Below are 17446 nucleotides of genomic sequence, written 5' to 3' on the forward strand. Positions count from 1 at the left end.
GTAGGAAACAAAACTCAGATATGAGTTCATTTTATCCCCTAGCTATATAAATAGAGGTGTAGACCTCTATTTAGATTCCCCAGGAGTTGAATTTCCAAGTATAGAACTAGGTACTTCAGGTTTTATCTTGCTGCTTTTATGTAATTTGCATTTTACTATATTTACTAAATGGAGTTAGTCACCAGATACCATAGAAACCACATGAAAACCTCTATATTGTTGAAACTAGAAACTGTCCCAACTTTCTTTATGTTTTTAGGACACAATTATCAGTAGTGAGATTCATATCTTATACTGATGTTGGGAATTCATCAATTAATCAATAATTCATCTTTGTATATCAATACATAAATTTAGGTTATCATTTTCTTTTAAACAAATGTATAATAATTAGACACATTTTCTTACGACTTTATTGCAACACATTGCTAAGGAAAAAATGAAAAGTCTATTTTATCAAGTATGAATTACAAATTACCCTTTTAATCAGTGTTATTGTACAGGCAACTCTCAAAAATATTAACAGACTAATTATACATTTTATAGCTCACAGAACCCTGGAAACTTCTTGTTCCTTTCAGCACCTGCTCTTTGGAACCACTGACTGTTCATTAGCACCATTGTAAGAGAAGGGGATTTCAAAGCTTTCTAAACACACACCAGTCAATAAATACTGGCTATTAGTGATTTGGCTAAAAAATAAAATCTTGATAAAAAGTGATTGAAAATATTGATCACATTTAAGATTCAGGGATTATGTATGATTTTCATGCATTAATTCTTACTTAGTTTTTATTCTTCCCTTGATCTATATTAAAAACATTTCTGAGATTTCAAGCTCTTTACAATTCTATTCCTTACTGTTTCATATATTCATTTCAACATGATACTGAACTAGAGTATCTGTCCATTTTTGTCCGACTGCAGTTAGAGGAATATTTCTAACATATTAAACTGTAAACTTTTATCACATTAAAATGTTGCTAAAAGTCATATGACACTATAGCATATATTACATGTCATACCCAGTGATGTTCTTGCAGGTACTGCATCTTTATTGATCCAAAAAGACACCCAAGAAAGAACAACTGTCAGAATACATGGAATGTAGGTCTGAATAGTAAAATATCCCATTCGTCTGCTCAGGTCAAAAAAAATTGTCATGATAATATAGTCCCCTGGAAGAAAAAAAAATGTTTTATTTTGGCTATAAAATACATATAAATATAGGATTCCAAACCATAGATTTAAATACAAATGCCACTGATGCTAGCATTAATCACTGATTTGTATTTCCTTCTTACCAGAGATTGTGTGAGAGATTTCAGTTGTGTTCCGTAACCCTACAAATGCAAATTGATATAATCTCCAGTATTTAGGATCAGCCACTTCTACAGAAGGCTTTTTCCACTTATACTCAATTTCATTTTTAGGGTATCCATCTGGGTAAAAATTAAAATTAAAAATATATACATTAGCAGATCCAAATCTGTTACTGTTGTAATACCAACATCCAAAGACAAATTATTTTGAAATTCTTTCTCATTTTTATTATATGTCAAATATAGAAAAAATACTGCATAATATTTATGAGTATAATTTAAGGAATAATCATAATGATTAAATAATGATAATCCATGTTGACTCCCTTTAAATCAAGAAATAAAATCTTGCTAGCCTTGGGAAAAACCATGTGTCCACTCCAATATAGTATTTCCCCTCCCGACCACAGGTAACCACTAATCTGATTTTTGTGATAATCCTCTCCTTGTTTTTTTGGTTATAGATTTTTTGATAGGCAATTCTGAAATATATAGCTTAGTCTAGTTTGTTTTTGAACTCTGCTTGATTGTTAACATACTGGGTGCATTATTTTATATCCTACTTCTTTTAATATCATATTTGTAAAAGTCATCCATGCTGTTTTATGTAGTAGTAGTAAATTTGTTCTATTGTAAAGATGTGCTAAAATTTATTTATCCATTTTATTGTGTCCACACATGTAATCTTTTCTGTTGGCTATTACTAACACTGCTGTTAGTTATATTATTGTACATGTCACAAAACATGTATATGCAAAAGTTTCTCTGGTATATATACCTAGGTATGGAGTAGCTGGGTCGTGGATTACATATACTTCCCATTTTATGAAACAGCGTCAATCTTTTTTCCATAGAGAATACACTATACTCATCTCTCACCAACCAGAGTATGAAAATACATGTGGATCCATATTCTCATTAAAGTTTATGTGGACAGTCTTCTTTATTTTCACTGTAGAGTGTACTTTATTTCACTTTTTTCCTGATTATGAATAAAACCTAGAAAAATTTTCATGTGTTTATTATTCAGTTTCTTATTTGGTAACTGCTTGTCAATTGCCCATTATTTTATTAGGTTTCCCTTTTTATCTTTCTTTTATCTGAATTCTTATTTATATTCTGGATACTAGAACTTTGTTATTTGTGTTGAAAATGCCTTTGCCTTCTCTGTATCTGTCTAGAATGGAAGTGAATTCTTTTAAAAAAGAAATGATTTTGTTTCTGCTACACTTCCTGAAAATCCACAACAGTTTTTTGGACCAAGCGAAGGAAATTTGGGAAAATCCATGTGGGGCTGGGCTTGTGGTTAAATCCTCTCAAGGAGTTAATTCACTCCGGTATGCTGATTGAAGAGACAACTTTCCTTTTAGACCGTAGTGTTTGTATGTGTATGTGTGTGTGTTCAGGGGAAGGGGCGCTCCTTCTTGTTACTCTAAGTGTCCAGCCTTTTGTAACCCAGATGTATGTAGCAATCATGTTTTACTACATTTCCAATCCACAAGGATGTCAAAATTGAAGCTCAATTTTATCTTTTTTTGGCAAATGTTCTCAGGCTACAAACCTTCTTACCTTTCTGGTTTCAACTTTTAATGTGAATTTTTGTGGTTGAAACTTCTTTCCTAGTGATCACTTAAAGGTTTTTGAGACGATTTTAATAATAAAATGTTTTAAATTGTTTTAGACACAAAGGTTAATCTACCATATTACTGGAATGAAATTCACTATCAACTTTAAAAAGTTTCGAAACAGAGTATCATTTCCCACCAGGAACCCCTAATCAGCCATGCAATGAAATTGCTCTCATCTTTGTTGGCCTCTATAAGGATGTGTTTCCTCTTTCTTTTCTCCATCTTCTCTCTCTTGTTGTATAGGTTTAGCATCTTGTTTTTCCATATTTCCCATTCTTTTTCATTGGAATTGTAGAAGTAATAGAGTATAATCATAATATATAGGAACGTGGGCACAAATGGAAACAGGGAGCTAGTTACTTAACCACTCTTAATCTCATGATGTTGACTTGTAAAATGGGAGTCATAATGAAATCTTCCAAATATATTTGTTGTGAAATATTAGATGGAGAAGGCTGTATCCTCTACTGGACCCCTATAGAGTGCCTGAAAAAAGATAACTATGATGATTATATTTATGTCAGTAACACCCAATTGCACTAACAGGGATAGGATATTCCCAATAATGGCAATCAAAGCTAAAGAGATATCACACCAAGAATTCAGTCATGATATCTAGAGAAGAATACAGTAATTGCTACCTCTTTAAATATTTGCATATCATCTAGTCCTTGAATGTTCCTTTTAATCAAGTCTTTGCTGTTATTTGGCTGTTTTGTTCATTGAGAAGTCAATGTTAGAAAATCGGAACAGCGAGAGATGCGACTATGAATTAAAAAGGATATTTTAGTGAGATTAAAATTATTAAGAGAGTCAAGAAAATCCTTAATAAATGACAGCAAGAGATATATGGGAATTTTTAAAGTGAAGAAGCAGGATAATATTTATAAATACTTGTAATTTACTGTGAATAAATTCTAGAATGTGATATCTGAAGAAAATTGAATTTTAAAAAAGGACAAAGCATTATACAATTCATAGACATAAGCAATATTTTTAAAGTCATTTTATGGGTTTTCAAGACTTGCTCAATTATAAATTATGTAGAAAAACATTTTTATAAAGGTATATGTGAGGATAAATATGTTAGTGAATATAAAACAAAACTGATATTGGTATAGAAAGATTATAACTAGTTCTTTGCAACAAAATACTAAGTGTTTGTATCTAAATTATTTCTCACTAATCATTTCTCTTTCATTCATTCTTTTGAATAAAATAAATTTATTTATACTTTGGTTTTTCCAACCCATTAAAGTGTTCTCAAATATTTGCTACTCATATAGTAAATGTTTTTCACCAGTCCAATTAAATATATTTTAAAGTACAATGTAATAAAGTTAAATCTGGCCTCTAGGAAGATGAATAAAATTTGAATCAACTTTTTATTCATGGCAGTGTAAAAACATCTGAATACAAATCTATCTTCAGTAGTCCTTATTTAATCAAAATAAGAAAAGGACATGGATATAACTAAGATTTGTAAAGAATGATAAAATTTATATATTTACTATGGATTTATTGCCACTTTTTAATTTAAAGCCAGAAACAAATATGTTATTTGTAATTTTATCTAAGACAGTTAAACATAGTCCACACTTCTGAAAATTGTATAAATTGTAGTTTATCTCATTTTATTTTACATTTTTAAATAAACAAGATCAGAGGCTATAAAATTCTATGAAAAATCAAGTATTTTATCACTTACAACTTGAAAATTCCAATGGACATGAATGTTCATCCATAGGAAAGTTATGAAGCTGAAGGTAACATTCTGCATTAATTGTCAATCTATTTAGATGGAAAAATAAATATTAAATAATGAGCAATAATTTCAGGCATTAAAAATCTTTTGTCTAATTTTTTAAACGTGATTTTGGCCTACAATAATGGACTGTGATACACTAGAAAATAATAATAATTCTGAAGTCTCAAAGTCTTAAGTAGTAATATAATAACATTCATAAAAGAATAAGAAAATTCTGACATTTTTCTCTCCAGCCAACTAAGATACCTCATAATTAGCTCAAGTATGATCTCTGTGTTTACAGTTAAAAATTCATACTTCAGGATCTCAACAAACACATATACATGCACACACATGCAGATTAACAGAGTGTACCTGGTTAAGTATGGTGAATTTTTTTCTTTTGACCATAAACATCTTTCCGTTAAAGGGATGATTCTTAATGAGTCGATATTTTCAAGACAATGAATTAAATAAACTTGAATCTTACACATCGACCCTCATTTAGTCCTATGTTAGGGATGTTTTACTACACCACTGAAAATCAGAGTATTTTAAAATGTTATAGCAGGGTGAACTCCTAGAGAAAAATCTCTGTCAATCACTTGCCCTATAGATTAAAAAACCCATAAAGTTTGTATCACAATCTCTTCTGCTTCAAAGAGGGGAAATCGAAGAGTTTTTCCTCTTTGCTTTCAGTCCTTTTCACATACTAGTAACTCTGAGCTTAAACAAGTGTTTCCACAATAGTTCACCATTTTAGATTTTAGTGTATAAAAGAAGTTTGATATTTCTTACTTTGCAAGTTTGAAAAATGGAAATTTATGAGTTGATCAAATATCAGTATGTAAAATGAATTAGAGCAACTACAAGTTTTCTTAAACAGTAATACCTTAGAGTATATAGAACTCGTCCATCATTCCAAATTCGAAGAAGACGATTAGGAGTTGTTATCCAATGAGCATCAGATTTTCTTGAGTTTCTGAAGAAAGTGTCAGGAATCCAAATTTTTCCAACCATATTACTGTTAAGCATAAGCACTTTCATGGTACTATTGAATTTTAGACGACTATCAAACCAGGTTTGGGCAAAAATTATATCTATTGTGTATTCCTAAAAGATAAAAAGAAGAGTAATGACATAATAGTAAAGCCAATATTTTAGACATTTTCTTCAGGTTGAATTTTTATAAAGTTTCTGTAAGTAAATATCACTTAAACTCAGTCTTTTTTGTAGAAAAAAAAAGTATGCCATTATCTTAACCTTTTTTTCATTGTTTACATGAGTCATGTAAACCAAAATCCAAGATTTCTCATAATTACTGCAGTCTAGTGTGGCTTTACATATTTTTTTGTAAATTGTATTCAAGATTTTATAATAGGTAGGATATAGTTATTAAACATAAAGGCCAATCATTTTCATGTTAACAATTATATTAAATTTTTGTGATATTTATGAATGCTTAAGTCACACAAAAAGTCACAAGCTACAAAATCAAAATGCAAACACTTGCCAAATTATCTAAAAGCCCTTATCTTGTCCTTTGTCCAAAAAATTAATTTCAATTATTTAGATCCACTGTTTTCAAATATTTTAAAGCAATCATACTGACACACACACATACACAGACACACACACACACACACACCCTATTAAGCACTTATAATATGCCAAGTATTCTGTTCAGTTTTGCAAGTATCATGTCATTAAATCCTTACTACATCCCTGTGGATAATTACTACTATAATCTTTATTTTTAAGGAACATTTATTAATAGAGACATAAAAAAATTCTCCCCACACCAAAGAGCAGATGATATGAAAACTGAGACACTGCCGGTTGAATCCCAAATCCACATAACTAACAACCACCACCATTATATATAATGGTGGTCACAGTGAGGTCTGATGAGTGCCATAATTAGAGCAAAGGCTCAGCCCATAATCAACAAGTGACTGTAAGTAGGAAATTGCATGGTTATGAGAGAATTCTTAGGAGTGGATGATTAGGTATAATCTACTTTTATATCCTGACAGAATATCTACCATATTATAAGCATTAAAATTTATTTGATAAAATTAATGAATAAGAATGCCTATTTGATGCTACTGAGAAAAGAAAGTGATTATGTGTATGTGTGTGTAACTTTGATATTAAAAGAGGAGGAAGAGAGTAAACTGAAAGATATTAACTTTTATATGAGTCACTTGAGATGGGAGAGATTTGTTACTCAATCTTGATGTAATACTAGCTCTTGTCCAATTTACCTGGAGAGAAATATTTATAATAAGTGGAATTATAATTGAGAGAGCTTGACTAATGAATGAAAAAAAAAATTAATGGTAGAGAGAATAATAAGTCAACAGATTAGGAGTCAACTTGTCAATAGAGAAGTTGAATCAAATCCTAATTTCCAGGCAGGATATTTGTAATTACAATTTACTTGACTAGAATATAGAGAGTAAAGTGAGTGGAAAACCTCCTTTTATCTATTTTGGTGGGTTTTTTGTTTGTTTGTTTGTTTTGTGGTATGCGGGCCTCTCACTGTTGTGGCCTCTCTCATTGCGGAGCATAGGCTCGGGACGCGCAGGGTCAGTGGCCATGGCTCACGGGCCCAGCCGCTCCGTGGCTTGTGGGATCTTCCTGGACCAGGGCACGAACCCGTGTCCCTGCATCAGCAGGCGGATTCTTAACCACTGTGCCACCAGGAAAGCCCTATTTTGGTGGGTTTTTTTAATTGAATAAATTTGACATGTAACTTTGTGTAAGTTTAAGTTTACTTTAGTACATTTATATATTGTTATATGTTTAACGTTATACCGATATTTATCACAGTATTTAATTATAGTACGATATTATTGTCTATATTCATTATACTGTACATTAGATTTCTATGGATTAGTTAATACTCCTTATAAATTTATACCTTTAAACACCATTATTTTATCTATTACGTATGAACAGTATTGCAATTTGGGAAAACCACATACATATTAGTAATTATTTAAAATCCAACACAGGCCTAGAAAATATGTAATTGAGTATGAAATGTATGTTTTATAAAGTGACTAATATGCATAGATAAATTATTATGGAAAATTTGTCTCATATAATAATGCAATTAGTGATCATTCATATATTTAACATCTACAGTGTGTCGTTCATTGTTTTGCATAGATGTGAAGACATGAGGTCCCTGTACACAAAAACATTGCATCATGACCCCCTCTTCACATAGTCTTGGTTGCCATTTAAACAACATTCTATATCAGAATTACACTGTGCTTTTGTATGGGATTGAACAGCAGACACTGCTTAAGATAAAGGAAGAAGCTAACATACCCACCAGGTTTATGGCTTGGCAAAGATCCAACATTGGTTGGTAGAGGAAACCTCAAGCTACTTAGTATGTATACTTGGCTTCAGTATTCCTGACTAACAGGGCATTAAAGATTGCACTTGAGAAGTAACTTATATAAGGCTGGGATATAGCAAGCATCTGTGAATCCTGCTTAGCAGCTGGTAGGATCCTCTTTAGCGCACCTGTTTATAAATGTGCTAATCATTGTTGGAAGAGTTATAACTTCCAAAGGGCCAAATTCTTCCAAGCAGAGGTTTTTGGGAAAGTGTGAAGTTTCTTTTGTGTTTACAGGTCCCTCAATCTATGTTCAAGAAGAGAAAAATACAGAGCCTGTCTTGATTATCCACCCTTCCTAAACTTTTTGCAAAGGCTAATACTTCCAAGATATTTTAAATTACTAATCCTTAATAAATGCCTCACTGAGAGGAAAAGTTATTAAAGTCTGTGCCATTTTATACATAAGTGAAAAATCAGTTTTGTTTGCTCATTTGTATTAGTGTAATTTCGAGAAAATAATCAAACTGTGTTCTTGTACTTCACGTTCCGATTTAGAGGTTATAATTACCTGCATAATAAATAAGCAAAAGAAACATGAAAAAGGATTTCCATTCACTGAGAACAAGTAGCTTGTTGAAGAATAGCTTCTAGGATAAACATTTTGAGATGAGGAACAGTGCATTTAACATTTGAGATCCAACGTACATTATGAAACTTTGCCTCCTTGCAAGTTAGCCCAGAAAATAGCATTAGTGAATAAAGGTGAAGAAGTGAGCCATCTTGATTTCTAACTCAATCAGTCAAACCATAACTGATGAAAGTTCATGTAGTGCATTCTTCTACTTCACTGTCAGATTTGCAATTATGTGCTGTGTCTAACGTTTAAAAGCACTGGTTAATTCAATACTTTTTTTTTTTAGTAATGGAATTAGCATCACTCAAAATACAGACCTAAATAATTAATTTAGGTGCATAATTACATCATGAAATTGGGTTGATCCTGATCTGATCTTAGCACCTTGACATTAATCTCTCCCTGGAGTATCTATTCACACAGCCAAAATATTATGGTCCAATCGTTAGCAGTAAACCAGATACTAAGGCTATAAACATGTAAAGCAAAGGTACAAGTGTAGTTAATCCCCAGTACAGATAACTTTAGTGATAAAAGTTCATAGGATTCTGCCCCACTTTGCTCAATTATTGTAAAAGCACCACTTCTTGAAACTATCACAAGATAAGTAAAATAACTTGGTGTTATTCTATTTATTCAAATGAAAAAGAAATAAGGAAGGAGGTTATGTCAGGTACTTAAGTCATTGAAATCAGTCAGCAGTACATTGAGAGATATTACAAAAGCAGACATAAATCCTGAGTTCAGTTATCAACCCTTTGGGTTCTATTTTTATGTCTCTAAATTTAGATTTCCAAAGGTACATAACACCATGTGCATTCATCACTTAACTTTTTAACAAATATTTTTCAGTGTCCGATTTACTTCTGTATTGTTCTTGGTTTACAAAGATGAACATGAAGATTTCCTGTTATGAATATATAAATAATAAAATTGGAAATTAATAATGCTTAAGGGAGATAGAGTTAAACAGAAATAGAAACAATAGAAATCATTTTCAGCTATGAGAAATTAAGAAAGACTTCATGACAGAAGTTGTATTTAACCTGAACTGACTTTCAAGCACAGCTGAATACTAACATTAAAGAGAGATTTTTATCTCTAAAATGTAAGTTAATTTTGTGGTCCACTCTTTGTTACAAGTTCAAATCCTAACACAAAAATAGAATCAGAGGATTTTCTGACATATCAGTATGCTACTAGGATGGCATTTTTCACACTATTATTGGAAGTGCTGGCTTCTGACGTTTACTTCGGTAATTTAGATCAAGTTGTGCATATCACAAAGCTGAGTGCTCTACCCAGATAAGCCAAAGTCTGTGGCAGGATTTGCACAATTTCCATTATAGAGATTTGTCATGATTTCCATTATAGCAAGATGTTAAAGGTGGAGACATTTAATAATTTTTCTCTACTTCAGATTTTAATTAAACTGCAAGGTAAATGATGTGAGTTCAAATTCATTGTCAATCTAAAACCTAAAACTTTGGTAAATTATTTAAAGCCTTTGGGCTGAAACAAATATAAAAATAACACAACTGAGTAGGAGGTAGGGCATTGTCTTTAATTGTATACATAATTGTAAATACTTTTAAGATAAACAATGGCTAATACTAATACATCAAAAGTGTGTTGTAGTTAGTGAGTGTAGTGAGATGTTATGATGTAATCTAAAGAATTACTGGTTGGGTGGAGTCAGGAAATTATGTCTGAGTCCCAGTTATGTGACTTCTTAGAGTAGGGTGCTGACCATGTCCTTTACTCTCTCTCACTGGAAAAATCAGGGCACTATGCGAAATTATCATTCTGATCTTTCCCATCTCTAAGGTTTGGTTATCTTGTTCTAAACATAAACAAGAATAAAGGCTACAATGGACATGCTGTTGTCCAGTGACCCATTCTCATAACAATACTTCTGATCTATAGGCATCTTTGTTATTTTAATTTAATCCCACCTAATTCCTGCTAAATTTATAGTTGAAAATAGCTCAAGCCAGTGACTGCCAAAACTGGTTGACCAGAAGTCCCCAAAGAGCATTTTCAAAATTCTGATTCTAGGTCCCCATCCCAGATTACTGAATCAGAATCTCACAAAGCAATACTGAAAAAATTTCATTTTTCTTAAATGCAGTTTGGGTTTCTAAAAGTTTGGAAAATTTCGACTTAAAATTCTATCACTTCCTCAAGGCATTTCTATCCAATAACTAGGTTTCTGACCCCCCCAAAAAAGGTAAAAGTAAAAGAAATAAAGAAAGAGAGAGAAAGAAATCCATAGATGAGATTTGTACAGAATTCCTCAAACTGTACAGTATAACCTGTCATCTCTTTAAATATAATTTCTTTATATAAACACTGTATGAGAACATGTGTTTATGTGTGTGTGTATTTAAGAAAACTTTAACATTCAACTAATAAAGGTACCTCAACAGAATTTTAAATGTAATCTTCAAAAATGGTGAAATATTATCCCTCTGAAGTTATCTTAGGCCATGTTAATTATCACCATATGTGCTAAACTGCTTTCTCTTAGATATTCATTGTTTTTCTTTTTTTAAGAGTATTATTAGCAACATATTAAGGTTTGTCATTCTCCTCGTGTAAATAAATTTTCTATTAAGAAGTGAAGCAATCAAAGTGGTTGCCTAATAACTTTGAGTTTATCATTGAAAGCCCTTGGTAGGTACCATAAAACTCATATAATTTGATTTTAAACAAAGAGGTGAAAAATGTTTACTCATAAGATATAGTTATATCATCTATAACATTTGACAATTGAAATAGTGCCTTGAATCAGCTACGCAGGAAGCAAGGCTACCTACCTTTTAATCACATGTAGGATTAGGTCCTTATTCTGGCAGAACTTTCCCCCTAATCCTAGCCTGAGGCCAGAACTATCAGGCAGTACAGGTCCATTCTACAACATTCTCTATCTATTAATTCATGGAGGACTCAAAATTGTAACTAACCTGGGAGGCAGATCATTAAAAAAGAATTAAATATAGACACCTCCAAAATCTGACCAAGATGTTAGATAATGGATTATTAGATAGATTATGGTACAAATACATCCCCTAATATCATGCAACATTTAATGATATTTTTTAAAGTAGTTAAGTGGAATAACAGTCATGATATAATAAGTAGAAAGATACAATGTTATAAAATATGTATAATATTAATAGTATAACATTTGGGAAAACTATGTACATGAAGTTATTAAAATGGTAGTTAACAATGGTTAACACTGGATAATCATAATCTAGAATATTAATTTTTTCTTTTGCCTAAATGGAATTTCTAATTTTCCAATATTGGTCATGTATTTCTTTTATAATAAGGAAAAAATCCTATTTTAATGAAAGATTTTTAGAAATAAAATAGCATAGGGTCACCATTTGCAACTTAAAATATGTATGGGTTCATACGCAGAATTTTCCTGGCCCTTCCTCTTCTGTATCAATCTAATTTGTTATTTTTTAGACATCTTCCCCACTAGGTTTTATACTTCTCCAAAGGAAAGAGGCCATATATATTCTAACTTAGTAGTTCATGTACCAACTTTCACAATACAAGTCTTACATAAATAAAAGACAAATAAGACCATAAAATAAAAATTTAAATGTGTTTTTTTAACTCAAGAAATAGTAAAATTATTTTAATAATTTTTGGAGGTTCAGAGGTTATTTTAATTTCTTTATTCTAAGAGCTTTAACTTCCTATTCATGGGGGAAGGGAGCATTCTGGATCAAAGTACAGAGTTGAAAATAATTTTTATAATTTGTAATTTTATCTCTGTTAGTGTTTAATCAAAACTTACCTAAATTCTATATTATTTTAAAATAAATCCTGTGCAAAGAAATAGATTTTAGAGTATTTAATGAAAACAATAAATCTTAACATAATATGCAAAAGAAAAGAAATTAAAACTATGGCAACAAACTTTAAAATATTGTACAATCCAAACAAATAAACTTAATGTGTTTGCTGTTTCATAATTCCTAGAAATAATATAGCTGGCAAGGAGTGACCGTTTCCTGTTAATGTAGTAAGAGGAAAAAACACGGTTAATTTGATATGTAGAAGCTATGCTTGAGGCTTTATTTCCTTAAATCTGGAAGCAGCAGGAACAAAAAAGAGAGAAAAGGAAGGAGAGGAATGAGAGGGAAGAGAGAGAGAGAGAGAAAGGCAGAGACAGAGACAAAGAGAGATGGAAAGATGAACCTATGAACATTAGCACCTATTGTATGAACCATGCTGAAGAAATGTGCTCCTTGCAAGAAATTCATGGAGAAAAAATTTCTCTATGAGCACCAGCTTTCTCAATATATCTAGAATGTTTAAACCCAAGTTATATGTCTAGGGAGTTTATTATCAAAAAAAGTCTGATAAAATAAGGGAAAATAACAAAAGATTAAACTTCAGTTCTCACCATTCTCAAATAGATTATTTAACTATACTTCACCCGCTAAACACACATTTGTTGCTTGGCCGTTCCATTTGAATGGTGGAACAAAATTTGGTTTCTGGGAAAATCTCTTATATCCCATCCTGTATTTCCATACAATAATGATTAGTGTTTATAACTTTCGTAGTTCCATCTATGCTTTTAAAGAATATTTTTTCTTTTATAGGGAGCAGTTGGATTTTCCTTTTCTGGTAAAAGGAGTCTGAAAAGGGACATTATTGTTAAATATTTCTATACTGGACAGAAAGAAAACAACTTGTCTTTTGCTAAATTATTTAATCCTATTTGTGTACTGCTCTCCCCAGCATTGTCATCTCCAGCAGGTAGTTACTTTGGAGTTTAGCCCAGCTTGTGCCCTGGTTCCTTTCTAAGTTGCCTTCCTCATAACTTGTGTTTTCATTCTTCAGCCCTGTCTCCATTACCAAAACCAATCACAGTTTCACGCTGGAAGAATCTATTCAACTTCGGAAGCATATTCTAAGACCATGTGACCTCTGACCCTGGCAGTTAGGATGATATAAACTTAAGTCTTACAGACATGAAATGGGATCTTGTTCTTGAACAGTTTTTTATAGCTGTTTTTCTCTTTGGTCTGACACTTTCAAAATGCATATATTGATAATCTCTTAAATATTGAACCATATAACGGTGTATCAGTTCCTATGAGTAAACCCATGTCCAAATTATACCTGGAATTTTCAATTATAACTGTTTTCTACTTACTCCCCTTGTGTTATATACCTAAAATATCATCTTGGATTCTCTGGAGCTTTCATTGATTTTGACTTGATTCAGAGAATCGCTATAACCATTGAATGTTGTATTTGCTACCAGAGGATAAGTGCAATTGTTTAATTATCCGGAGACATTTACCTGGAAGAGTGAAAATACATAATATCCTCAAAACCTGAAAAATTAAGAGGTTAAAATACTTTAATTCCAGTCTAATAACCTCTATTAACATTTTTTGCCTTCAGTTTTGATTGTATATTTCTATTCTGTTTACAATTAGATAGTTTTAATTAGAGATGCATAGTTGAACAGCCTCTTTCCAAGTTAGTTTTTCAATCTTCATTACTGCATCTGTTATTCACTTTGCACTTAAATTCTCAAAATAGAAATTATAGGAACGATCTATTTATTGACTGATTTATTCATTCTTTCAACATGCAATTATTATTATTATTATTATTATTTGCGGTATGTGGGCCTCTCACTGCTGTGGCCTCTCCCGCCGTGGAGCACAGGCTCCGGACGCGCAGGCCCAGCGGCCATGGCCCACGGGCCCAGCCGCTCCGCGGCATGTGGGATCCTCCAGAACCGGGACATGAACCTCTGTCCCCTGCATCGGCAGAAGGACTCTCAACCACTTCGCCACCAGGGAAGCCCTACATGCAATTATTAAATATCTATTTTTTGACAGTGACACCAGGATTGAAGCCATTAATCTAACCCTGGATTTAAAAAGAAAAGAAAGATATATCCTACTGTAGAATGATATTGCTTTAAGTCTTATCAGTAATCTACAGATACTATTCTATGTAGCCAAGCTTAAAATGAAACAACCATTTTGCACCAAATAAAATTTTGCCTCATTTGAAAAAATAGAAACATTAAACCTATGTATTAATTTTGTTCCTTATCAGTAACTTAAGTTGTATGTGTAAAAAGGGAAAAAAGACTTGCTTGCTTAATTACACTCACAGTCAAAACAATTTTGATCATTTTATAATAACTGAATTCCAATTTTCCTGCATTGTTTAGTTAAAATAGTCTTCTATGTAAACTGTTCCTTAATCCCTAGTATGACAATGCTTCTCTTTTAATAAACACTATCAAATATTCCACAGTTTTTTTCTTATATGTGCTTTAGTATCACCAATTTTAATAGTAATTTCACTTAATTAGCTTTTTTAAAAAACTATCACTGTCTAAGGTTACAAGTGTGTAATTTGCCCAACTGAGAAAACTAAATATTTAATACCATGAAACTTTTATATAGGAAGATCATCATAGAAGCCTGTTAATAGCCATTCTTGTCAAAATTTTTCTGGAATACTAATTCAGTCTTGAATTCTACTTCTTCTTTAATGACCATATTTTTTTTAACATCTTTATTTGAGTATAACTGTTTTACAATAGTGTGTTAGTTTCTCCTTTAAAACAAAGTGAATCAGTTATACATATAAATATGTTCCCATATCTCTTCCCTCTTGCATCACCCTCCCTCCCAAACTCCCTATCCCACCCCTCTAGGTGGTCACAAAGCACAGAGGTGAACTCCCTGTGCTACGCTGCAGCTTCCCACTAGCTGTCTAATTTAGATTTGGTAGTGTGTATATGCCCCTGCCACCCTCTCACATCGGCACAACTTACCCTTTCCCCTCCCCATATCCTCAAGTCTATGCTCTAGTTGGTCTGTGTTTTATTCCAGTCCTACCACTAATCTCTTCATGACATTTTTTTTCTAGGATTCCATATATATGTGTTAGCATACGGTATTTGTTTTTCTCCTTCTGACTTACTTCACTCTGTATGACAGACTCCAGGTCTATCCACCTCATTACAAATAACTGTTTCATTTCTTTTTATGGCTGAGTAATATTCTATTGTATATATGTGCCACATCTTCTTTATCCATTCATCTGTTGATGGACACTTAGGTTGCTTCCATGTCCTGGCTATCATAAATAGAGCTGCAATGAACATTTTGGTACATGACTCTTTTTGAATTATGGTTATCTCAGGGTATATGCCTAGTAGTGGGATTGCAGGGTCATATGGTAGTTCTATTTGTAGTTTTTTAAGGAACCTCCATACTGTTCTCCATAGTGGCTGTATCAATTTACATTCCCACCAGCAGTGCAAGAGGGTTCCCTTTTCTCCACACCCTCTCCAGCATTTATTGTTTCTAGAGTTTTTGATGATGGCCAATCTGACCAGTGTGAAATGATATTTCATTGTAGTTTTGATTTGCATTTCTCTAATGATTAATGATGTTGAGCATTCTATCAAGTGTTTGTTGGCAATCTGTATATCTTCTTTGGAGAAATGTCTATTTAGTTCTTCTGCCCATTTTTGGATTGGGTTGTTTGTTTTTTTGTTATTGAGCTACCTGAGTTGCTTATACATTTTGGATATTAATCCTTTGTCAGTTGCTTCATTTGCAAATATTTTCTTCCATTCTGAGAGTTGTCTTTTGGTCTTTTTTATGGTATCCTTTGCTGTGCAAAAGCTTTTAAGTTTCATTAGATCCCATTTGTTTATTTGTGTTTTTATTTCCATTTCTCTAGGAGATGGGTCAAAAAGGATCTTGCTGTGATTTATGTCGTATAGTGTTCTGCCTATGTTTTCCTTTAAGAGTTTGATAGTGTCTGGCCTTACATTTAGGTATTTAACCCATTTTGAGTTTATTTTTGTATATGGTGTTAGGGAGTGTTCTAATTTCATAATTTTACAGGTAGCTGTCCAGTTTTTCCAGCACCACTTATTGAAGAGGCTGTCTTTTCTCCACTGTATATCCTTCCCTCCTTTATCAAAGATAAGGTGACCATATGTGTGTGGGTTTACCTCTAGGCTTTCTATCCTGTTCCATTGACCTATATTTCTGTTTTTGTGCCAGTACCATACTGTCTTGATTACTGTAGCCTTGTAGTATAGTCTGAAGTCAGGGAGTCTGATTCCTCCAGCCCCATTTTTCGTTCTCAAGATTGCTTTGGCTATTCGGGGTCTTTTGTGTTTCCATACAAATTGTGAAATATTTTTGTTCTAGTTCTGTAAAAAATGCCAGTGGTGGTCTTCCCTGGTGGCGCAGTGGTTGAGAGTCCACCTGCTGATGCAGGGGACATGGGTTTGTACCCCGGTCCGGGAAGATCCCACATGCTGCGCAGAGGCAGGGTCCGTGACCCATGGCCGCTGAGCTTGTGCATCTGGAGTGTATGCTCTGCAACGCAAGAGGCCACAACAGTCAGAGACCAGCATAACACAAAAACAAACAAACAAAATGCGAGTGGTAATTTGATAGGGATTGCATTGAATCGGTAGATTGCTTTGGGTAGTAGAGTCATTTTCACAATGTTGATTCTTCCAATCCAATGACATGGTATATTTCTCCACCTATTTGTATCATCTTTAATTTCTTTCATCAGTGTCTTATAGTTTTCTACATACAAGTCTTTTGTCTCCTCAGGTAGGTTTATTCCTAGATATTTTATTCTTTTTGTTGCAATGGTAAATGGGAGTGTTTTCTTTATTTCACTCTCAGATTTTTTATCATTAGTGTATAAGAATGC

The 17446-nt window shown here is 32.6% G+C and overlaps 1 protein-coding gene across 1 annotated transcript in view; it reads right to left on the reverse strand.

Moving 5' to 3' along the window:
* The window catches only part of GABRG1 (gamma-aminobutyric acid type A receptor subunit gamma1), a 67000-nt gene that overhangs the window by 11950 nt on the left and 37604 nt on the right, over positions 1 to 17446 (reverse strand). Inside the window, exons 4-7 of the mRNA XM_059066308.2 lie at positions 5590 to 5810; positions 4659 to 4741; positions 1305 to 1442; positions 1026 to 1178 (exon numbers count right to left, since the gene is read on the reverse strand). Of these exons, the coding sequence (XP_058922291.1) occupies positions 1026 to 1178; positions 1305 to 1442; positions 4659 to 4741; positions 5590 to 5810 (595 nt within the window). The remainder of the gene's footprint in view (positions 1 to 1025; positions 1179 to 1304; positions 1443 to 4658; positions 4742 to 5589; positions 5811 to 17446) is intronic.

The sequence above is a fragment of the Kogia breviceps genome, chromosome 6 (assembly GCF_026419965.1).
Source record: "Kogia breviceps isolate mKogBre1 chromosome 6, mKogBre1 haplotype 1, whole genome shotgun sequence".
Lineage (NCBI taxonomy): Eukaryota > Metazoa > Chordata > Mammalia > Artiodactyla > Physeteridae > Kogia > Kogia breviceps.